This window comes from Stigmatopora argus, chromosome 16 (assembly GCF_051989625.1).
Source record: "Stigmatopora argus isolate UIUO_Sarg chromosome 16, RoL_Sarg_1.0, whole genome shotgun sequence".
In the NCBI taxonomy this organism is placed as follows: domain Eukaryota; kingdom Metazoa; phylum Chordata; class Actinopteri; order Syngnathiformes; family Syngnathidae; genus Stigmatopora; species Stigmatopora argus.
Window position 1 is genome coordinate 10,414,176 of NC_135402.1, and position 23,962 is coordinate 10,438,137.

Consider the following 23,962-nt stretch of genomic DNA (forward strand, 5'->3'; position numbering starts at 1 on the left):
CGACAAGGCTGCGTAAATTAAGCACATACGCAGTACCTTGTCCTTTCGAACAGCCTTTTACATGCTGACGGACGACTAGCACGCCAACGAGGTAAGTCGTCGAGCAATTTACTGGCCTAAGTCATACCTGTCAACCTCTGCCGATAACTGCCCTTCTGAATGATTATGATTCCCTTTACAAACCCCCAAAAAACCTTACAAACACCATACGAGTCGTACAGTGTTTGTAAGGTTTAATGCAGCAGAGCCTGCAGAATTGATTGTGAAGGCTTTGAGGCAGATTTCTGACCCTGGCAACAAATAATGGCTGAAATGTGATTGGTTAAATGCTTCAAGATGAAAACACACATCTAGAAGCAGTGCAACCAAGGGGAAAAGCAATGAAAGGAAGCTAACAAACAATTTGAAATTATTTAATAAGTATTCATGGACAAAATATAATTAACATCTGTCTGTGATTCAGAAATTTCTTAGGCCAGCAGAGAAGGCCTTGAAGGCCCTGACGGCACACCACTACTGTAATAGTATGCACACATTCAGATGTGGGAGTTATGGAAAACATACTGGACAGGGGTCCTCGAGGACCAGAGTGGGAGACCTCTGCTCTATAACAGCAAGTATTTGAGGGGATGTTGGTGTCAAAGACTGTGCCAATGTCCCCATATACCAGCAGGTCACCGTGTCACCCTTTTTCTTGTCACCTTTCTTTAGTGTTGATTTGGTTAACTTCGTTGGACCCTGAAGAGAAGCAGGATACAAAATGAGTAGTTTTAATACACATTACATGAAAATAATAAATAAAATAACCTAAAACGCTTGGGTCCTACTTCTGGCTTGACTTTGGTCTTCGTCAATTTTGACAGTTTTCACGTGCTTTGTCACCTTTTCCACCATCTCTGTGGCTTTAAACCTCACACCACAGCGTGATTATTTAACCATTTTGATGCACAAATGACCCACATTCATTTCCCATATTATTTCATCCAAGATGAGTTTTTCAGTCAATCATTTCAAATCCATTCATTCATAAAAATAAATATCCCAAAAGGCTTCTGTATCATAATGAAAAACAAGCGAGTTTAGCAAAGCCGTGAATACTGAACGCTGATGTTTAATTACTACACGGATGGAGAAAACAAACTTTTAAAAATGACTCTCTCTGCTGACAAACAGCTCGTTATGGTGTCGGCAAGCTGTTCCTTTTTGGCCGTTTTTGGCCGTATTATTGATGTTTCCCAGCAATCTGAGCTCGTTGAGGAACTGAAACACACAATTGAATGATTTCTTAAATGTCTAGAACAGGGGTCGGGAACCTTTTTGACGAAGAGAGCCACAAACAATTCATATTTTCCAATGTTATTCCTTGGGAGCCATACTACGGATTTAAAAGTCAAAATACATACATGTAAACGAGTGCCTTTTCAATTTTTTTTTGTAATTTCACAACTATTAAAGTGGAAAAAAACTGAATATTTTTTTAAAGATTCTTATGCTGTTGCTAATCAATGAGAGGATGCATTCCATAAGAGTCTACTGCAAAAAAATGAATATTAAAGCAGTTCTAGATGTAATATCTCAGTTCTGTCACCAGCAATTTCCATATTTTAGCTCACAGGTTAGCAAAGAGCCAGATGCACCCATCAAAAGAGCCACATGTGGCTCCCGAGCCATAGGTTCCCTACCCCTGGTCTAGAAGTAAAAAAACAAACACTAAAGTGCATGTCATCACAATGTTCATAATGTGCAATACTGTATTTTAAAGGATTGAAGTCCAACCAAAAAATATTTACAGCTCCCCCCACTAACTAATGCACGTTATGATGAAAACAATGTGTTTTTTTAAGTATGAATACCCAATCAACACGTATTTACAGCCCCGCCTCCGCCCCACCCACTGACTAATGCATGTTATTATGAAAACAATGTATTTTTTTTTGTAAGTATTAAAGTCCAACCAAAAAGCATTTACAGCCCCCCCCCCCCCCACTCCACACACACACACTGACTAACGCACGTTATTATGAAAACAATTTATATTTTTTGTGTGTCTATTTTTAATAGGCGTGGCCGAGGACAGAGTTCAAATAGCTGACGTCAAACCCCAAAATAGCTGATGAGCCAGGAGCCAGCACGGGCGTGCACTGTAGAGCAGCTCAAAAGTGACGATTTGCCGAAGAAAGCCTGACAAACTTCTCACAGGACGATGCAGCACATTCGGTACGTTGTCGTTTGGGGATTTCGAAGCCCCAGTTCTCGTCTTAAGAGTGATAAGAGCATGATTCGTTGACGTGACGTAGCTAGCTAGCCCCATGTGTGTGCAGACGCCAAAATGTTTGCAAACAAATTGGCTACATTGCGTTACTGATCGCTCTTTGTTTAAAAAGAAATAATTCCATTGTGTTTTTCAGTTCCTCAACGAGCACAGACTGCTGGGAAACATCAAGAATGTGGCCAAAACGACCAGAAAGGGGCATCTTGTCGACGCCATAACAAGTAAGAAATAAGTGAGTCATTTTTAAATAGTTCCGATTTTCTCTATCCGTGTAATATTTAAACGTCAGCGTTCAGTATTCAAGGCTTTGCGCAATTGGCTCGTTTTTCATCATGATACATTCAACTTTTGAATGAAAACACTAACTAGCTTGGTGTTTTTTAATAGCAAAAACCTGTGGATAAGTCACCCACACAAATGCCATTAGTGGACGTGTAAGGAATAAACAGTAATCCCTCGATTATCGCGGTTAATGTAGACCAGACATGGCTGCGATAAATGAAAAACTGCAAAGTATGGTCATCTCTATTGAATTTAAAAAAAAATACTATAGTGGCAAGTGTAGGAGTAGCTTCCGCTTGTGAGTTTCACATCTTTCTGAACTTACAAATAATAATCGAACATAGGCTTTGTCATCATCATTGACTCGACAAAAGCCTAATTGTCATCATACCTAGATAACTGCGTATGACGAAATTGGTAATTGGTACAAAAAATTCTGCCATGTTGTGGAACTGTGCACTCAAATAGATTATATACTTTTACCCCGTGAACTTTCTTAAAGACCTCAGGGCTTGGACCGTTTCATTTTTAGTTTTAAATGTGGTTTTGACAAAACCTAAGACATTTATTCAACAATAGTGCAGGTCATTTTTGACTCATTTAAACATTTTTTTCCCTTGGCATAAGAGAAAAACAGAAGCTTTTTGGATATTTATTTTTATTTTCATGTAATTTGTACCTTGTGGGCCCCTGTCCAGTGTGTTTTCTATATTTCCCACCACATCAAGATCCTGATTATTTGTTTGTGGAGGAAAACATGAAAAATAGACTGGATAGGGGCCTTTTAAAGACTCTGATAACTTTTTAGTCTCTGCAGCAGACAAAAGGAAAACCAGACCATCAGAGTATGTCTAATATTGCCTTTTGCAGTGTCTGAATAATGGGTACCCTTTTGATGTTTATAGAAAAAAAGCTAAATGTTGAGATAGGCTGACGCACCCCCTCATTTCTTGGTGTTATGCCAGAACCAATCTAGGAGTTTTTTTCAAAATAAAAGGCAATACCTTGCGATTGGTTTTTTACTTGGCTGTGTATTGACCCCCCCCTTTTTTGTTTTCCAGAATTCCACCCAAGTGGGACAAGGTTTCCTGCCTATGTACAGATAGGCTGACGCACCCCCTCATTTTTCGGTGCTGGGTGTTACGTGAGAACCTATCTCCAAACTTTTTCAAAATAAAAGGTAAGACCTTGCGAATGTTTTTTTACTTAACTTTGTGTATATACCCCTTTTTGGTTTTCCAGAGTTCCACTCAAGGGGGACAAGGTTTCCTGCCTATGTACAGATAGGCTGACGCACCCCCTCATTTTTCGGTGCTGGGTGTTACGCCAGAACCTATCTCCAAACTTTTTCAAAATAAAAGGTAAGACCTTGCGAATGTTTTTTTACTTAACTTTGTGTATTGACCCCCTTTTTTTTGTTTTCCAGAATTCCACAGGGGGGACAAGGTTTCCTGCCTATGCACAGATAGGCTGAGGCACCCCCTTTTTCTTGGTGCTGGTGGTTACGCGAAAACCTATCAGTGAAGTTTTTCAAAATAAAAGGTAAGACCTTGCAAATGGTTTTTTACTTAACTTTGTATTGACCCCCCCTTTTTTCCCAGATTTCCACCTGGTGCCAAGGGGAGTTTCTTTGTCCATTTGAAAATGGATGAAGGCAAAACTGATTTTTAAAAATGCTGGAGTGCCTGCGCGAACCTATCTCGAGAGCCTGTTTTTCTATGTCAAAATAAAAGTTTTTAAATGTATACATGTGTTTGTGTTTATCTAACAAAAAATGCAAGTAACAATTCAAGTTAAAACAATTTATTAACAGGTAAACATTTCAACTTAAGCATACTTAGGAGTTGGCATTACATTGAAGTGTTGATTGGTGTGGCCAATCTTTTCTTCACCTGCAGATGAAGACAACATGGTTATAGATTAACAAAAAAATACTTGAAAAACGGGGAAAACATGTAGAAAATAACTGGGGGAATAAACACTTAGAACATAAAATGGGGAATAAACACGGGGAAAAAAATTGGAAAAAAAGCTGGGGGAATAAACACTTGGAAAATAAAATTAGACAAAAAGCTGGGGGAATGAACACTTAGAAAATAAAATTTTTAAAAAAAGCTGGGGGAATAAACACTTGGAAAATAAAATTTAAAAAAAGCTGGGGGAATAAACACTTAGAAATTAAAATTAGACAAAAAGCTGGGGGAATGAACACTTAGAACATAAAATGGGGAATAAACACGGGGAAAAAAATTGGAAAAAAAGCTGGGGGAATAAACACTTGGAAAATAAAATTAGACAAAAAGCTGGGGGAATAAACACTTAGAAATTGAAATTAGACAAAGCTGGGGGTATATACACTTAGAAAATAAAATTAAGGAATAAATTGGGAATAAATCCTTAGAATTCCTGCTTTAACATGAACTGAGATCCTTCTTACCTTAAAGATTTAGTCAAAGAGCTGTGGAAATGAATGGCCAGTGAAACATCATGATGATATAGGCTTTTATTTAATTTGGATTTTCAGAAGTACAGAGACACCATATGATTCAAGTGGGCAACTTGCAAGGAAGAGCTCTCAGGCCTGTTGCATGCAAAAAAACAGCAAAAGTTAGAATATATAGAATGGAGATTTTTTTGGGGGGGGTGTAGTTTTACCTTGATCTGGACCAGTCTCCTCTTCTATAACCTCAATAGTGCTCTAGGCATGCTAGAAGAGCGGCATCTTGGTGCTAAACAGGGAAAATTTGCACACAAAAAAGCATAAGTTAGCATATATAGAGCCTGGAGATTCAACAGATAGGCTTAGTTGTTTTTTTGGGGAAGTAGTTTTATCTTGATGCTAAACAGGGAAAACTTGATTTAACCAAGGTATTTGGGGGTTGCCAAACAATTACGGGATAGAGAAATCTTACAAGAAATTTAATAAACGATCAAGATAAAGAATGAAAATTAGTTAGCGAGTGCCAAGTGCTATTTTTCCTTTTCCAGACAAGGCGATTAAATGTTCAATATTAGAGTGGAAAACAGAATGTTTTAAATATATTTATTTTTAGATTTTACAAAATGCTTTTTGAACTAAAAACACAAAAGGAAAAAAAATGGATTAAAAAATTACAATTATTGATTTAAAAAGGGAAAAATGAGGAAATATAATATACATGTATAATCTTCATTTGAATTTGATCCTAACAGAAAGTCGGCACTCATGATTTACATTCTCGGGCCGCACAAAATGACGCGGCGGGCCAGATTTGGCCCCCGGGCCGCCGCTTTGACACCAGTGAGCTAGGAGAAAGTTGTCTTAATAGTTTTGTATACGGCGATTAAATATACAGACTGACGTTAACAGCTAGGAGAAAGTTGGCTTAACAGTTTTGTATAAGTGATTTTTTTTTTGTAAAAACAGAACAATTACAAATCGGCAACGGCACTCGCAATGAAAGCTATCATTACATACGTGCCTCTGGATGTCATTCTAGAGTGAGCATTTACCCAGCAAACTGTCGGTTGATGACTCGGCGTTGTTAGATTAAATTTAAAGTCTTGCCACACGACTCAATAATGGAGAGAAAACGTACAACATACTTTTTAAGTCAAATCGTGACACTAACGCTAATGTTAACTAGCGTTACGGCACACAGCCGGTGAGGAAAGAAGCGCAAACTTGTCGCCGGTGTGCTAAACCTGGCATTAACCTAAGATATTTGTTGGCGTTTTGGGCTCAATTGATTGCTGAAAAATCTCCCGATAGCGTGATAAAAACGCATTTAGGCCAGTAAATTGCTCTATTCCTTACCTCGTCGACCATCAGCGTGGGACAGGCGTTCCAAAAGGAATGGTGCCTGCGCATGCGCTTAATTAACTCAGCTACGTCGACAATAGGCGTAACCACGCCGAGGTGGTTTGTCCTCCCAACTCATTGACTATGTTTTGAAGATGACGTAGAATAGTCGTGAGTTTTGTGGTCTTGATGCTATAAAACAGTACGTTTTACTAATACGGTATTAGTAAACCAATTTCACCAAATATTGAGTAACATTTGACTTAGTATTTTACATCAACTCACCATTATTCCAAGGCATCTGACCAATGTTCCCTCTAAACTGCGCGCGTGCGCAGTTGCGCACTACTCTCGTCTTCTCTGCGTCTTCTCTGCGCACAGTAAATCATATGGCGCGCACAAAATAAGGTGGTGTTCGAATCCCGGTCGGGAAACATTTTCCCTTAATTATTTCTATATATGTGTAGTCAATACTTTTCAATAATGACAATGCAAAGTGTTGCCACTTCATGGCCTAGAGGTTTGTTCATCTGACTGCCATGTGGGAGGCTGGGGTTCAAATCCCACTTGGGAAACATTTTTCCTTAGATGTTTCTATATATTTGTAGTCAAGACATTCCAGCAGTGGCGGTCGCTGCATTTTCTCGTAGCGCCTTCAACGTATCATTCCAACCCTCAAAAACTATTTTATGGCTATAAAACCTCTACTGCAGCTAGAGCTGTGACACATAAAAAATAATCAATAAATCAATGCACAAAAATGGGGTAAAATCCACTTCTTAGCAGCATTTCATGATTAAATACAAATACTGGAGCGTTACACAAATTTGAACCCTGTCTGCCCACATGGCAGGCAGGTAACAGAACCACCATGAACCACACTTTACCTAGACATTATTGGAAAGTGTTGACTACACATATATAGAAATATTTAAGGAAAATTGTTTCCCAACCGGGATCCGAACCGCACCTGCCCACATGGCAGGCAGGTGAACAGACCTCTACACCAGAGGTAGGGAACCTATGGCTCGGGAGCCATATGTGGCTCTCCACTAACCTGTGAGGTAAAATATGGAAATCACCGGTGAGAGAGCTGAGTCCCGAACGCACTAATATGAGCATCACTGTGGCGTTGACACTACCTCTACCACCACTTTAATCATAATTTTGTTTTTTATTACTCTTCTGCATGCATGATATATTTGATACTATTGTATTAGGAACAGCATAACAATGTTGTCAAAAGAATTCTGAGACTTTTTGTACTTTAAAAGTGGTGAAATGACAAAAAAATCACACTGTTCGTATTTTTACTTTTCAATTCTGAGAATTGCTCTCAAGAAATAACATTAGAAAATATGAATTGTTTATGGCTCTCTCTGTTAAAAAGGTTCCCGACCCCTGCTCTACACAATGAAGTGGCCACACCTTACCTTGTCATTTTTGGAAACCCTTGAGTACACACGGTTGCTTCTATTTAAGGGAAAATGACATTTTGATGGATTTGTGAGAGTAAAACATGGCTATATTCCTAAATAATATTTCAATTGTATGAGGTTATTATTCATGATTTTTTTATGTGTCGCAGCTGTAGCTGCAGTAGAGGTTTTATAGCCATGAAATAGTTTTTGAGGGTTGGATTGATTCCGACAGCTGAAGGCGTCGCTAGGAAATTCACGGACCGGCACTGGTATCAACTTACTTCTGGGAACGACTAACAATATTGTCATCATAGAATCTCTAAAAGAAATGCATCTACAATTGTATTTATTTAATGACTATAGAAGTATTCTATTCCAATTGTATTCACAGAGCAATATTTTTGCCTTTTGCAAAACCCTTGTCAATAATGGACTAAAATGGCTAAGAAATATGAATCCATACTCACCATACCATACTAAAAACGCTGCTTTTCTCATTAGACTGAATAGTGTTCACCCTAATAAAGTCAGTTGGGAGGAAAAAGATTAAAGGATAATATCTTTAATTTATTACCCCTCATGTGAGGACACTTGGAAAAATTCTCGTAGCCACAATTGTGGAACCTAATCGTCTTTAAATGTTCAAACATTTCTCCTTCTCATTGCTGTTTTGGTTTTGCCACGAACAAGTCTGTAGATTGTATTGGAAGGCCAGCAACTGCGCTGATGAATTTGTCCTAGGGGTCCTTGATTGAATTTGATAGATTGGAATTCAATGGGCAACATCCCGCAGTGCTCTTCTTCGTAAAATAAAACTAAAAACACTAAACACAGATTCAATCCCATTTGGATGTTGCCCACGAAGCCAGTGTCACTCAAGATTCATTCATTTAATTAATGTGAAAAAACTCGTGATAGGGGGACTTTAAGCCACACCATCTCAATGTGGTGCTGAGGTAAAAACAGGAGTTCAAAACATATGATGTTAAAAAAACAATTAATTGTCGATTTATTCATAAATGAATCCAAGAAATGTAGTCCAATGCCCCTTTTGGGGATTTTTAGAGGATTTTTTTGTTGTTGTTGTAATTGTTTGAAATGTCTCAAACACCAGGATTGGATGGCTATTACATCCCTCTTGACATCACAGCAGAAATGTAAATACATTTAGCTTTTCACAGCCGCAAAGAAAGTGCACAAAAATTCCACATTGTTATTTTTTTTTTTCATAAGCGATCACATACACCCCCCCAAAAACAGAAACATGAAGAGGTACAGCACATTTCAGTAACGTTAATGGTACATTCACTCCCAGTGAGATGGCAATAAATATCAGCATAATTTAAAACTGTTACTTAAGTGGCTAAAACCTGAGTTATTCCAACGTATATGTACTGTAAGAAAACCTCACCGCATTTCACATAAAAAATAAACTATACATCGTTGATCCGATGTGAGGATGATTATTATCCGCATGGGTACTCTGATGATTCACCGAAAGACGTTTCGCCGACGGACGTTTGACAGACGGACAGGTCGCCGAATGGACGTTTCGCCGAACGTTCATTCGGCCGAATAAACGTTTCGCCGAACGGAGGTTTCGCCAAAACGGGATTTGCGCGCTCGCCCCGCCCCCGGATCGTGTGTGTACAAGTTTTTCAACCTCGGCCCGCGGGCCATATACGGCCCGTTAGGATTTTTAATCCGGCCCGCTGCCGGCGTTGTCCAAATTATAGTAAAAATCAATGATTCATTTCCCTTTGTCGCTCATCACTCTCAATTTATCAGTCTACCGTCAATGGCAGCCCGGGAATAAGCACTCTTGGACGGGCATTGCAGCCCGGGAATAAGCACTCTTGGGCGGGCAGATGTAGCAGAACCGAGCCGTGAAATGACAGCAATCGGGTCAAATCCATCTTAAAACAGCATTTAATGATTAATTACAAATACTGGAGTGCTTTGGACATTAGAACCGAGCCCAGGGAAGTGAATTCCTCTGTAAAATGTCGCGATGATGTCGCGATGAACGCAAAAAACGTCCATATACGTCCATTTGCCAAACGGCTCAAAATGCTCTCAAATTCGGTCAAATCCAGCCGAAAACAGCGTTCGGCGAAACGTCCATTCGGTGACCTGTCCGTCTGTTAAACGTCCGTCGGTGAAACGTCTTTCGGCGAATCATCCGGTCACGATCCGCATGACTGAAGCAATGTCAGATACTCAGGATTCTTACACAGACATAAGCGGACACGGTTAAATAATGGCTGTTTCAGTGGATTTAAAAAAAATCTACACACCCCTGTTCGAACGTCATGTTTGGTGATCTAAGATAATCATACAAAAAAAAAATCATTGGCAAACTTATGAAACTCTTCCGGCTTTTTAACAGGGGTGTCTAGACTTTATTTGTAATCATCTTTTTTTAAAAATCTCTGTACTGTATATAGAACATACAACTGCACATCCTTGCAACCAAATAGGGACTTAAATGGGTTCTTTACATTTTTTTTTAACCTGAAGTCAATGTCCCTTTTCCACCAAGGAGGAAAAATTGTATGGAATTAACATTAGGTAAGCAAAACGTCTATAGTCACAGCAACGCTTTCCCCGTGGCACGAAGCAAGATCATGGTTATTTCAGCTTTTTGTTCGTCACAAAAGGTCCTCGTAGTCCAATAGCTTGGAGTGCTGACGTGTCTTCCAAAGTCGATAGAGGCGGAAGTCAAAGTACATCTCGATCATCTCTTTGCCTACGTCACAAAAGACATTTCTTTTCGTTCAAGAATGCTGCAAATTCACTCCAACTTAAGTACTGTGTGCGGTCGATTGGTCGCCGGTCTTTTGGTCGCGGTCTTTTGGTCGCGGTCTTTTGGTCGCGGTCTTTTGGTCGCGGTCTTTTGGTCGCCCCGACCGCGACAACGGGCGACCAAAAGACCAGCGACCAAAAAAACGGCAACAAAACAAGGTAAAACAACATGGTCTACGCATCAATAAAAGCCAACAATGGCCCTGAGCAGTTTCACTGTGCCAACGTGTGAGTGTATAAGAGTTTGTACGTACATGCGTTGTCCCTTTAAGAAGCTACGTCAGTCAGGGTCTTAACAAGTTCTCCAACAAAAAACAATTAAATTCCGGGAAATGTTGAGTTTTTCTTTAGCCTAATAATTACTAGGGGCATTATGTATGACTAAATAGTAATTCGCAGTTTGTATTTAGGGAATTTGAGCAACGATTTAAATGGTAATTATCACTTACCTTCCGGGCGACCAAAAGACCGGTGACCAAAAGATCGGCGACCAAAAGACCGGCGACCAAAAGACCGGCGACCAATCGACCGTGTACCCTTAAGTACAGTACCTCTACTTAAAAATGCCTCTAGGTACAAAATTTTCAGGTTACGAAAGCTTTTTATATGCAAATGAATGCCTCGCCCGCATCCATGATATTCTAATTAATATTTAAATAAAAAAGCTAAAGATCACTTGTCTACATTTCAAGTCTACGTGAAGCAGAACACAAAATTTGCTTGTGCGTTTGGCATTAAGATGCCTGAATAATTCCGAAGTTAATGAACGGGAAATGTTGGGCGTGCTTTCATCTGTTTTGTGTGTTTGTGTTTGCGCACACCAACCCTGCGCGGAAAGCTCCAGCGGCGACTCGAACTCGACAGAATAAGGCCTCATTAGATTCTTCAGTTTCTGGAACAGCTGTTGGGTGCAGATAAGAAAGCAAAGGCCTATTAAGCCCCTCCCTTTACCCTTTAAAACCAGCTCAGCAAGTGATGCTGCTTGTCAACAACACACAACTCAAAAAGTCACACACACTCTTGGACAGCGATGAAACGATGAAACGAGTACTGCTGTGTTTTGCAGTTGGGAAGCAAATGTGTACTACAGTACAAATTCTGGGTAAAACAGTGACCCGCAGTTGTTCATGTTGCCAGACAGCTTATCAAGGCCTCAGAGGTCCAGTTTTATGTAACGTTTTGGCAGCCATGACTGGGATGGATACAAATTGCTGGGGTACATCAATGTCTGATGGCAAGTGCATCTTGAAATGCCAATTTCTTGTCTTCTCCCTTGTAAAAATGTCAAATTCATTGTAAAACTTTGGTTTTAGATGTCTTCATAAACTACACTATAAAATTACGGACTCATTTCCAACCTATTTTGTACCATTAAAATGACATCTATACATATATACATACATACATTCACATACATATATACACATATATATATATATATACATATACATATACATCCACACATATATACATGCACACATATACACACAAGTACACACATACATATATACACACACAAGCACACATACATATATACACACACAAACACACATACATATATACACACACAAGCACACATACATATACACACACAAGCACACATACATATACACACACAAGCACACATACATATATACACACACACATATACACACAAGTACACACATACATATATACACACACAAGCACACATACATATATACACACACAAGCACACATACATATACACACACAAGCACACATACATATACACACACAAGCACACATACATATATACACACACACATACACATACATATACGCACGCGCACGCACCCCCACACGCACACACACACATATGGGTGGGTATATATATGTATATACACGTATACATATGTACATATTTATAGATAGATACATACATATATATACACATACATATATATACATACATATATATATACATACATATATATACATATATACATACATATATATATATATATATATATATATATATATATATATATATACACATATATATACATACATATATACATACACACATATATATGTATATATATATATATATATATATATATATATATATATATATATATATATATATATATATATATATATATATATATATATATACACACACACACACACACACATAGTCCTGGGCAATAAAATGATAATATATTATACATAATGATGTGTTGGGCCGAATCCAAAGGCGTGCTACCAAAATTTTATGACAACAGCTCAGAATCGCTTTAAATGAAATTGAATTGAAAAAGCCCTAGTATTAAAAAAATAACAATTCCTACCTTTTCTCCATTGGGGTTACCTAGGACGTAGCATCCCATTATGTGAATGAGGTTGGGCTCTGGGTTGACTTTACTCATCATTCTGCTGAGTCGTCTCCAGAATCTAAATGGACCCAGAAAATGTTAAACTACAGCCATTTTCTTTTTTTCCTGATGTTGTCATTATAAGACATTTTGACCACCCAACGATATTTTGTATGTTCCAAAAATTGCGATTTTTATCTTTTGAAGAGCAGTTTTGATGATCACAGTTATCTTTTGATAATCTGCTTCCTCCTCCTTTTTTGCCATCATGTTTCACATGAAAAGATTTTGCAACTGCGCTGTTTCGCCTGTAGATGGAAACAGTTTTGCATGAGTACTAACAAAACTGCTTGTATTGCAACACTATGCCATCTTACAAATATTATACAAAAACTGATTGGAAGAAAAATGAATTGTTTTGGTTAAAAGTATCGACAATGACTATTTTCAGGCAAAAATGGTTAAATCCCGTTTTGTTTTACGAATTGGTTTGAATAGACAGTTTCTCATTCATTCCTTCATTTTCTGAACCGCTTATACTCACAAGGGTCGCGGGGGTGCTGGAGCCTATCCCAGCTAAATAGGGGCAACAGGCAGGGTACACCCTGGTGGTCAGTCAAAGCGGTTCGGAAAATGAAATGAACCAGCCTAACCTGCATGTTTTGGGGATATGGGAGGAGTACCCGGAGAAAACTCACGCAAGTCCGGGGAGAACATCCAAACTCCACACAGTGAGGAGCGTTACATGGTGGGCAGCCAATCGCAGGGCGCGAGGAGACAGACAACCATTCACGCTCACACTCATACCTAGGGCCAAATTTAAAGTGTCCAACCAGCAAAAACATGCATTTTTTGGAATGTTGGAGGAAACCGGAGTCCTTGGGAAAACCCACACAGGCCCAGGACGAACATGCAAACTCCTCACAGGTGGACTGACCTGGATTTGAACCCGGGGCCCCAGAACTGTGAGGCCAGCTGGCGGTTCCGACCCCATTTTATCATTTGATTTTTGTTTTGTTTTATTTTCATACAAATGTTTCATGTAATGTTAGCATAGATTAATGATACACTTTTAGAAGTTTAAATTTGTGTTAACAAATCAGAAACTGAGGACCAATAATGCCAATATAAACAATATGACCAGACAATTAGGCCATTTTTAATTGCTTCAAAACACAAAGTTTTCAGTTGAATTGCTCTGATGTCATTGCCATTTTTATGAAAAATCTTTTAAGGAATATATTGTGGGTATATAAATGGCTCGATAGAAATCTTTTTCATAAGCTTTTTCAGAAATTATAGAATTGCATTTTTTAATTATGAATACATTTTCTTTTAAACAGAAATAATACTCACTGGCTCATGTCCTCCTCCTTTTCCACCTTGGCAAATGTTGCTACTTTGTTTTTCAGGAGGTACAGATGACCTGGGCCTCCCTATGAGACACACAAAGCACACTTAAATATGCTTTATTTAGCATGTTTTATTATTTAGTGTCCCATTTTTTTAAAATTGTATTCAAGAATTTCCATCTGCTGTAAAAATACACGCACATCTTGACACGCATTAGAAGCCAAGACGAACAACAACCAGTCACTCAAAATCAATTAAATATTTGCATGCCATAAGAGTCGTTTGTGTCACATTAGGGTTAGTCGGATATACTTAATATACTTAAAAAAACTTAAATACTATAACATTTTCCCCAAAAATTCAAATGCTTTCCATCAGAAAATGAATAGCATTCTTGTATGTAGGAATCGTTTTCACAATATATTTGAGCATTTATCAAATCTGGTAAAAAAAAGTACAGTGCTACCTCGAGATACGAGCTTAATTTGTTCCGGGACTGAGCTCGTATGTCGATTTACTCGTAACTCAAATGAAAATTTCCCATAGGCATGAACTAAAAAACAAATTAATCCGTTCCAACCCTCTGAAAAAACACCAAAAACAGGATATTGGATTGGAAAAACATTTTTATTTGCTCTAATTCGCCATTTATTAACACAGTAACAAATAACTAGTGGTTTAATAGTACTAAAATGTGTTTAATAGTACTAAATTTAGACGGATTTTGCGGAGGCGAGAGAGACAGGGACAGAGGGGGGGGGGGGTCTTTTAGCATGGCAACGCGCTCGTAACATAAATTTAAATGAATTCAAATTTAAATTAATTTATATAATAATAAATAAATAATAAATCGATTACGATGCAGACACACTCAAAAATAAATTTAATCTAACCTTGCACTAAATTTAATTCTAATCTCCATTCTTATACCTTTCTTCTCCCGGGTTGGCTCTATTGGCCCCGCCTCCACCCTGACTTTCAGATGCAACCTGTCGAGGGTTGTTTGCTTTTGTATTCCCTTCAAAATATTCCGAAAATGATGCACACAAATGTCCTCACAATAGGATAACGCACGACCACTTGCCAATGAGAAGTAATATATACTCCTCTCGTATTAGCGATCGACCGCCATTCGCACTGTCTAACGGGGAAAAAAAAACACTGAAAAAAATGCAACGCTCCGCCCAGTGCTCGCAGAGACATTACACGAGGGAGTTGCGACCAGAGAGACATTATACAAGGGACTTGCGGGGAGAGAGACAGTGTCCATGATGTTCTTATGAGCAGCCTCTCGCCTCCGCTGTATGCTCGAATATCTAAATTTGTCTCGTATCTCAAATTGCTCGTATGTCGGGGCACTCGTATGTCGAGGTACCACCGTATCTTTTTATCTTGGTCCCCTACCTGGCAAAAGATGAGCATCCTCCAGAACTTGCTTCCCCTCCTATAAGCTGTGAGCTTCTTCTCTATTTCCTCTGCGAGAGAAGGGAGAGGGTCTGATTGGTGTGAAGGTCAGGGACAAGATGTGAGAGTGAGGGTGTGAAACTAGTGAACACACAATGATATTGTGATGAAGGTGTGAATACAAAGAATGGCTCTGAATTTAGGTGTAATAAAGGAACACTAGAAAGCATTCCATTAAAAATATGGAGCATCGACAAGGTGACAAACACGGCAATTGACGAGAATGAAGAGGCGAGGTTGTGTAAATGACTTAGGGGCGTCTGGTCAATAGCTGTGGGCTTCATGTTGTTTGACTTCATTATCTATGACACATATTTAGAAGTCAAGGCCGTCAAACTCAAATTTATGATGGGCCGAATTAAAAACTAGGACAACCTGGTGGGTCAAAGTACAGTATTTTCCGCACTATAACGCCTATGGGAGTGTAAGGCACACCCTCAATTGGGGTTGACGTTATGCATCGACTCAAGAGAGCTGCGCTAAAGGGAATGTCATGCCATGAAACATTCATTCATCATCCATATCGCATATCCTCCTAAGAGTTGCGGGGTAGCTGGAGCCTATCCCAGATGACTTTGGGCAAAAGGCAGACTACACACAAGACTAGTCGCCAGTCAGGTGTAGCGTATACAGAGAGACAGACAACCATTCACACTCACAATCATACTGCCTCTGAGCGGGAATCGATCCGACGCTTGTCTGCACCGAAGTCAGGCAAGTAAACTACTACGAGACCATCAGGGGGGCTACGTCATACTATGATTCACCAATATTGATTCATATATAGTCGCATCGGATTATAAAGTGGACTGTCGGCTTTTACGAAAATTTAAATATATACCGTATTTTCTTGCATATAAGACGCACCCTTAAAATTGTTTAATTTTTACCTTTTCTCGCGTATAAGCCGCCCCCTGATTCACAGGTTTCACCTCCATATTAATCGTTTTAGTAGGAGAACATGTGTTACTTTGAAGGGAAAAACTTAAAAAAACTGAAAAATCATCGGACGTGGTATTTCTGAGCTACTCTATGAATCCAAAGCACATTTTTAGAGTCAATATCATACGAAAGTTAGTAATTCATCCAGTAATGGTTGATTTCTTACTGCAAAACAGAAAATAACCAACAAATAGTAAATGTTAATTTGCTGACATCTACTGGTGAAAAAGAGTATAGCAATGCTGTAAGTCTTGTGCACATAAGCCATACCTTTGTTTCAGTCATCATTTTTTTAGTTACAAATACGGCTTATATGCAAGAAAATATTGTAAGATGTGCCTTATAGTGCGGAAAATAAATCAACAAATTGACAAACTGTGGTCTTACTTTTCTCTAGGTGGGAAATGTTAAGCCATTTTGTTTGAAAATTGAGCTGACTGGAACAACCAAAATTAAATATCTCTTGCTCCCAAAACACCAAAGTGTGGCGAAGCACTTATTAGACGAACGGTCGTCTTCTGAATTAAAATGAAAAATCATTCAAACAGATTATGGAATCACAGACTCACCCAAAATATCGTCAAAAGTTGCATGTTCGTGGTCCTAAGTAATAGGAAACGTGATTGATCAGAAAGATATTTTTGCTTTGACTGCATTTTGAGAATGTTTGACTCACGTATAGAATTGGGATGATGGACGGGTCATCCCTGCGGATTATGGTAGGGACATATTCCGCCTTTGGGACCTTGGAAGAGATCAGCTGAAGGTGAAAGAAAAGGGGAAGTTTATTAAAAAACGATAACAAAATCCTTGACGATAGGTGAACGATGAAGGGGAGGCTGCAAGTAGGAAGGCAGAAAAGGGGTGAAACGGCCATCATATGGGGTCATGACCGAGGAGGAAAAGCAGAGCTTCATACGATATTCATAGGATTGGAGGTAAGGTCAGGCGGTCCTGTCAAACGCTGGCAAGCCCCCACGAAAACGGCGATAAAAGCCTGTGGACTGTACAGAACTCAAGTCTAAAAAGGACTGTTAGCAGTTTAAAAATTCTACTTAATAGTTTTGATCATGACTGGACGATTCGCCGAAATATGTTTGGCCGACGGACAGTTCGCTGAACGGACGTTTCGCCGAAACGGATTTGCCCGCTCGCCCCGCCCCCGGATCGTGTGTACATGTTTTTCAACCTCGGCCCGCGGGCCATATACGGCCCGTTACAGATAACATTCATTTAGGAATAACAAGGGCATGTACTGCCCCCCGCTGGACATATTTCTAAATACAAGTACGTACTACAATGTGCTGCCAATTTTTTTATTTTATCCTTGCGTTTAAAGTAGTAGCCATTTTGACACGCAATGTAATTCATCAAAGCTGGGGATTGAACTTGATAAACAATTTATTGACGTGTCATTTTTCCATGCATAATAGTTCATGTTTACTATAAAGCCACATCAGTTTACCCAATGTTTCTCCATGTTAAAATTGATTAAGATTTTTATTTTTTTTAAATGCAATTGCACTTTTACTCTCTGAATGTTAAGAATCAGGTGGCCCGGTGAGTAGTTAATGCGTCAAGGTTAACAGTTCGGGGGTCCTGGGTTCAAATCCAGGTCGGTCCAACTGTGTGGAGTTTGCATGTTCTTCCCGGCCCTGCGTGGGTTTTCTCCGGGTACTCCGGTTTCCTCCCACATTCCAAAAACATGCATGGCAGGCTGATTGGACACTTTAAATTGCCCCTAGGTATGAGCGTAAAGGTGAGTGGTTGTCCTTCTTGTGATTGGCTGGCCACATTACAGAAAATGTACAATACCAATTTGTATTTCAACTTTATCAAAATACCGTCAGTAAAGCCAAAGCCTTTTTCTTTTTTTCCTCGCAAAAATGATCCTTTAGGGCAGCCCGGTGGTCTAGTGGTTAGCACTCAGGCCTCCCAGTTTTGAGGTCGAGGGTTCAAATCCAGGTTTGGAACTTCCTCCGTGGAGTTTGTATGTTCTCCCCGGGCTTACATGGGTTTGCTCACATCTCCATAAACGTGTGGTAGATTGGTTGAACACTCTTAATTGGCCCTTGGTATGAGTATGAGGGTGAATGTTTTTCCGTGTCTTTGTGCCCTGCGATTGGCTGGCCACCAATTCAGGCTATCCCCCGCCTGGTGCCAAGAGTTGACTGGAATAGGCTCCAGCACGCCCGCGACCCTTATGAGGATAAGGCGTACGTAAAATGAATATTGAAAATGAATTTTATCCTTTAATATGGATGACCTGCATGTAAAGTGTCTTACCATGATTTTGGGGGGTACAAAATCATCTCCCTCGTAAGCTAGCCTCTCCATTTCTCTCTCCTCCTCCCAGTCGGCAGCCTCATCAACGGCACCTTCGTCAAGAGTACCGCAGGAAGTCGGCAGGTCTCCACCTTGAAAGAAAGAATGCATGCTAATGAGTTTTTAAAAAGGGAGTGTGGTAGATCAGGTCAGAAAAAAAGTATGTAAATTCATTCAGAAGGTGCAAAACAGTATAGCGCATCAGAGGGGAAAATTCTTAATACAGGGGTGTCCAAATTATGTCCCGCTGCCCAGATTTTTTGTGGCATGGAAACATAATTTAACATGGTCCACACAAGAATCCTAAATGCGACATATTGTAATTCTCCCTTTAAACACTAGATAGAGCTAGTCACTTAAACAGCTAAGGGGTAAAACCTGATATATTTTGCAGATTGTAGCCCTTAACTAATTCCCTTCCATTGAGTTATATACATCAAATCCCTTTAAACTTGGAACGCTGGTATTTAGTCATCATGTCTAACTGCCATTGACTGAAATAGACGTCCAATCTAGTTTGACTGGGGAATCAAACCATCACTGCCAGACGTCCCAGTAAAATGGATGTCTACTCCCGTCAAAGGCAGACAATGAATTGATGCTTAAAATACATTTTAAAACCCAATATTTTTTCTCGATTTTACCTAATTGGAAGGATTTCAAATTGGCTCTTCCATCTTTTGAATAATTTTTGAAAGCGACCCTTGGAAAATAATGTTTGGACACCCGTGTCTTAATAAATGGTGTTGATGTTAGAAAATGGCAGATGGAAAAGGCAGAGACGTCTAAGAAAAATGGCTGATGGTGAGAGGACGCAGATATTTTTTTTAATCATAACAGCACAGAGCCATAAATAATTATGATTGTTTTTTTGCTAGAAGACAGAAGCTGATTGAAAAAACAATGTGAAACAAAAAAAATAGAGCTTGTCATTTCAAAACAACTATACTAAGAGCAGCATTCATTCGCATATTTGTATCTATTTAAACTTTATTAGACCTTATATGGCACAATGTCATATATTTGAGTTTAAATGAAAACAAAAATGACTAACAGTGGCATCATCTGATTTACCAATTTGTCGATCGAGGAATTATTTAACATGTTTTATAAACGTGACTATTTAATAGTGAAAAACCAGCAGGGTGAAGAAATGTTTCTTCACTATGATGACAAGATAGTGTTTAAATTCTACTCAGTTCTTTTCTTATCATTACCCTGTAATGTTATTTGCCCCTCATTCATTTATTCAGCTCCTACGAAACTTGGACACTTCACTAGTTTCACCTGTTTTTTGAGAACACAGAGTTGAGAAAGCGCAGCCATTTAAGTATAGTAAAATGATTGGAATCAAATCAAAATGCTTAATGAAAAACAGTCAACTGGAGGACTAATTTAAATACAGATGAGTGAATGAATGAATGGATGAAAAAAATACACTGCCCCTAGGGTAAAATAAGTGAGACTTTACTAAACTGGTGTCACAATTATTTTTTTAAATGAGGTCAAAAGTTTGGTTACAGTTTTTAAAGTTGTTAAAACGACACTAAGTAAATTTGCGCAAGTGTCGTAATGTCCTGATCTGCCGGTTGCCTGTCATTGTAAAGAACTGCATTTGAGTTATGGGTAAATAACAATGAGGTCAAGAATCTACTGTGGTTAATCGCATATAAGCCCCCCTGCGTGTAAGCCACAGCCTTAAAAATGCCTTAAAATCATTGAATTTTGCAATTTCTTGCACATAAGCCCGCCCACCTGATTCCCAATTTTCACCTCCATATTCATGGTTTTAATAGGGAGTACAAATGTGTTTACCTTGAAGGGAAAATCTTAAGAAAAATCACCACACATGGTATTTCTGAGATACTGTATGAATCAAAAGCACATTAATAGGGTCAATATCATAAGGAATTAATTCATCCAGTAATGCATTGTTGTTTTCTTACTGCAAAACAGAAAATAACCAACAAATTGTAAATGTTACTTTGCCGACATCTACTGGTGAAAATGAGTATAGCAAGTCTTGCGCGCATATAAGCCGTACCCCTGATTCAGTCATCATTTTTTTAGTTACAAATATGACTTATATGTGAGAAAATACAGAAATTGTGGCTAAATAATATCATAAAAGAGCAAAAACATGTATGGCATAAGGCAGGCAGCATATTTGAAGTTTTTTTGTGTAATCAAACTGAAACATTAAATACTATCTTGAATACTTTAGCCAACCATGCCACCATAGCTAGTGCAATGTAGCTATTTTCATACCTGAAGCAGGTATATTTTCAAAATTAGATCAGTGATTATTGTCTAACCCTCAACGGAATATGATGTTGAAAATGGTTATAGATGGGTGGGTGTTGGTTTTATTTAATTTAGTTGTCTTTATCGTTCATGCGCACAAACACATAAGAATAGATGATAAAGAGAGGGAAACGGAATGCGGTGCAGCCTCCATAGAATACGAACACCTTTTTTACAGGAAGGAAAAACAATTAAACATTAGGACATTAGTCTTAGACTACACTCAACACCACATTTGTCACACAACACAAAGTGAAACGCACTGAAGATGGAAGTGGAGAGAAAACATAAAACCACACAGACACAAAAGACATGTAGACGCAGTCAGTAAGTGATGAACATATAGGTTGCATTTGTACACTTGTCAACATTCACGCAAACAGTTCATTTTTGAAAGACATACTCACAAAGAGAGCAGCACAAAGTCTGATTTACGGTCACAAAGGCACACAGAGTATTTATTGACAAAGTTGATATTTTACTGTCCTTGACGAGCACATTGTCCAAATTATAGCCCGCACCCCAAATGCCCAGATTTATTATGAAAATATCAGTGAAAATGGCGCCCAAAAGAAACTTGAGTTCAACGTATATTCTGTTGTACTTCTCAGCTTTAACACAAGATGGAGCTAGTCATTTAAACAGTGCCTCTACATTAGTTCAGGAGTCAAAACCTGTCAACATGTAATCAATGTAGGAAACTGAGTAGAATTTCAGTAATTTGTATTACTTAAATCATTTTTTACAGTGATAGACCTCAAATCTATTTCAAATGGGAAGGCTGGCATTGAGTGATCATGTTTCCCTGCCATTGACAGCGATAGACAGCCAATTCGATTTGACTGGGAGGACTGGCAATTTGAATTGGATGTCTATCGTCATCCATGGCAACACGAATTAATACTCATCTCATCTCATTTTCTGAACTGCTTTATCCTAACTAGGGTCGCGGGGGGTGCCGAAGCCTATCCCAGCTGACTTCGGGCCAGAGGCGGGGGACACCCTGAATTGGTGGCCAGCCAATCGCAGGACACAAGGAGACAAACAACCATTCACGCTCACACTCATACTTAGGGGCAATTTAGAGTGTCCTATCAGTCTATGGTGCATGTCTTTGGAATGTGGGAGGAAACCAGAGTACCCGGAGAAAACCCACGCAGGCCCGGGGAGAACATGCAAACTCCACACAGGTGGACCAACCTGGATTTGAACCCAGGACTCCCACTGTGAGGCCGAAGCGCTAACCACTCAGCCGCCGGGCCGCTCATGACTCAATATAGAAAAGAAGAAAATTTCATTTCGAATGATATAGTACCAGACCAAGTAAGGGAAAACTTTTGGCACAGATTCCTTATTACATTCAGTAAACTCATTGACTCCCAGCAATTATACATAGTAGCCAAAACCTGGTTGCAGGCTTTCCACTCGGGGGTCCAATCGAGCCCGTGGGCTTGTTCTGCCTGATGGGCACCTCGTAGCTCATTCATACTGTACGTACATAATTAAATTATTTCTTTTTTTTTCGACAAGGGCGCCACAAAATCAGATGTTTGTGAGTTGTGTGATCAGGTCCGAGCACTACTGCACATTGTTAAATTTCCTCCCCGCAATCACATTCATTCATTTGCTCCGTGCTGTCAAAACAGCACCTTCAATGGCAGCCAATGATAGGGAACCTTAAAATGCCACAAACCCAAGAGGAAGTAACCTGGAAATGCGCACAAATCATCAAGAACCGACAAACAAACTAAAAGCATCCCGGAAAGTCCCTCAAAAGCAATAGGAAATCATCCAAAGTTTACCAGAAGTGACCTATAACTACCCTAAAATGGAAGTAAAAAAAGACCCAAAATTAACTCATTGCCTGCTATTGACTGATAGATCTCCAATTCACTTAAACAGGCTGTGGATGCTCATCTTTCAGTGGCACTGATAGCGCTTGACGTTCGATCAATTTTGCCTGAGAGGAACGTTTATTCGCCCCTCCCAGTCAAATGGCTTGGACATCTGGCGCTGTCCATGGTGGCAAGTAAGTTAACTTTTTGGGTGGTCTACAATAAAGGTTGCCAAACTCGGGTTGGTTCACAGGCCACATTAATGTCAGCTTGATTTACTGTGGGCCAGACAATTTTAAATGTAATATTTAGATATATATTTTTAAAAATCCGATTAAAAGAAATGGATCATAAGCCTTAAAATATTCCGTTTTTATAGATCTAAAACAATGTTTATTTGAGCTTTTTTTTCCTAGTATGGAAAAATGTCTTTTAATCATGTTTTTCATTTCAAAAGGAAATAAAATATTTTTTTGATTATGTTCAATAGTAGAAAACCGAAAATATTTTTATATATTTATTTTTGGATTTTACAAAATGCCGTTTGAACTAAAAACACAACAAGAAAAAAAAGGATTAAAAAAGTTGCCATTATTAATTAAAAAAATGGGAAAATCACGAAATATAATCTCCATTTGAATTTGATCCTAAAACAGAAAGTCGGCACTTATGATTGACTTTCTCGGGCCGCACAAAATGATGCAGCGGGCCAGATTTGGCCCCTGGGCCGCCACTTTAACACCTGCGGTCTACAACCTAACTTGATGCATGCCAATAACAGATCATTGTTTGTTCAGACTAATTAATTAATTCACATAGAATCAATTCCACATTCTAACATC

General features: G+C 39.0%; 1 protein-coding gene and 3 long non-coding RNA genes across 4 annotated transcripts in view; 2 read left to right on the plus strand and 2 right to left on the minus strand.

Moving 5' to 3' along the window:
• Window positions 1–76: 76 nt before the first annotated feature.
• Window positions 77–2,493, plus strand: LOC144090990 (uncharacterized). The gene is made up of 3 exons (XR_013305566.1): window positions 77–91; window positions 2,062–2,217; window positions 2,409–2,493. It is a non-coding gene; the product is annotated as an uncharacterized LOC144090990 (long non-coding RNA).
• A 984-nt stretch (window positions 2,494–3,477) lies between these two features.
• On the plus strand, window positions 3,478–4,299 carry LOC144091160 (uncharacterized). Its single transcript, XR_013305628.1, has 4 exons — window positions 3,478–3,734; window positions 3,797–3,915; window positions 3,981–4,096; window positions 4,156–4,299. It is a non-coding gene; the product is annotated as an uncharacterized LOC144091160 (long non-coding RNA).
• A 42-nt stretch (window positions 4,300–4,341) lies between these two features.
• Window positions 4,342–5,549, minus strand: LOC144091381 (uncharacterized). Its single transcript, XR_013305669.1, has 3 exons — window positions 5,210–5,549; window positions 4,992–5,135; window positions 4,342–4,446 (listed from the first exon to the last, which is right to left on the minus strand). It is a non-coding gene; the product is annotated as an uncharacterized LOC144091381 (long non-coding RNA).
• A 3,187-nt stretch (window positions 5,550–8,736) lies between these two features.
• nsmfa (NMDA receptor synaptonuclear signaling and neuronal migration factor a) overlaps window positions 8,737–23,962 on the minus strand; it is a 45,193-nt gene continuing 29,967 nt past the window's right edge. Inside the window, 8 exon segments of the mRNA XM_077623322.1 lie at window positions 8,737–10,505; window positions 11,387–11,462; window positions 12,874–12,976; window positions 14,254–14,333; window positions 15,655–15,725; window positions 17,226–17,259; window positions 17,333–17,416; window positions 18,943–19,073. Of these exon segments, the coding sequence (XP_077479448.1) occupies window positions 10,408–10,505; window positions 11,387–11,462; window positions 12,874–12,976; window positions 14,254–14,333; window positions 15,655–15,725; window positions 17,226–17,259; window positions 17,333–17,416; window positions 18,943–19,073 (677 nt within the window). The 3' untranslated portion in view covers window positions 8,737–10,407.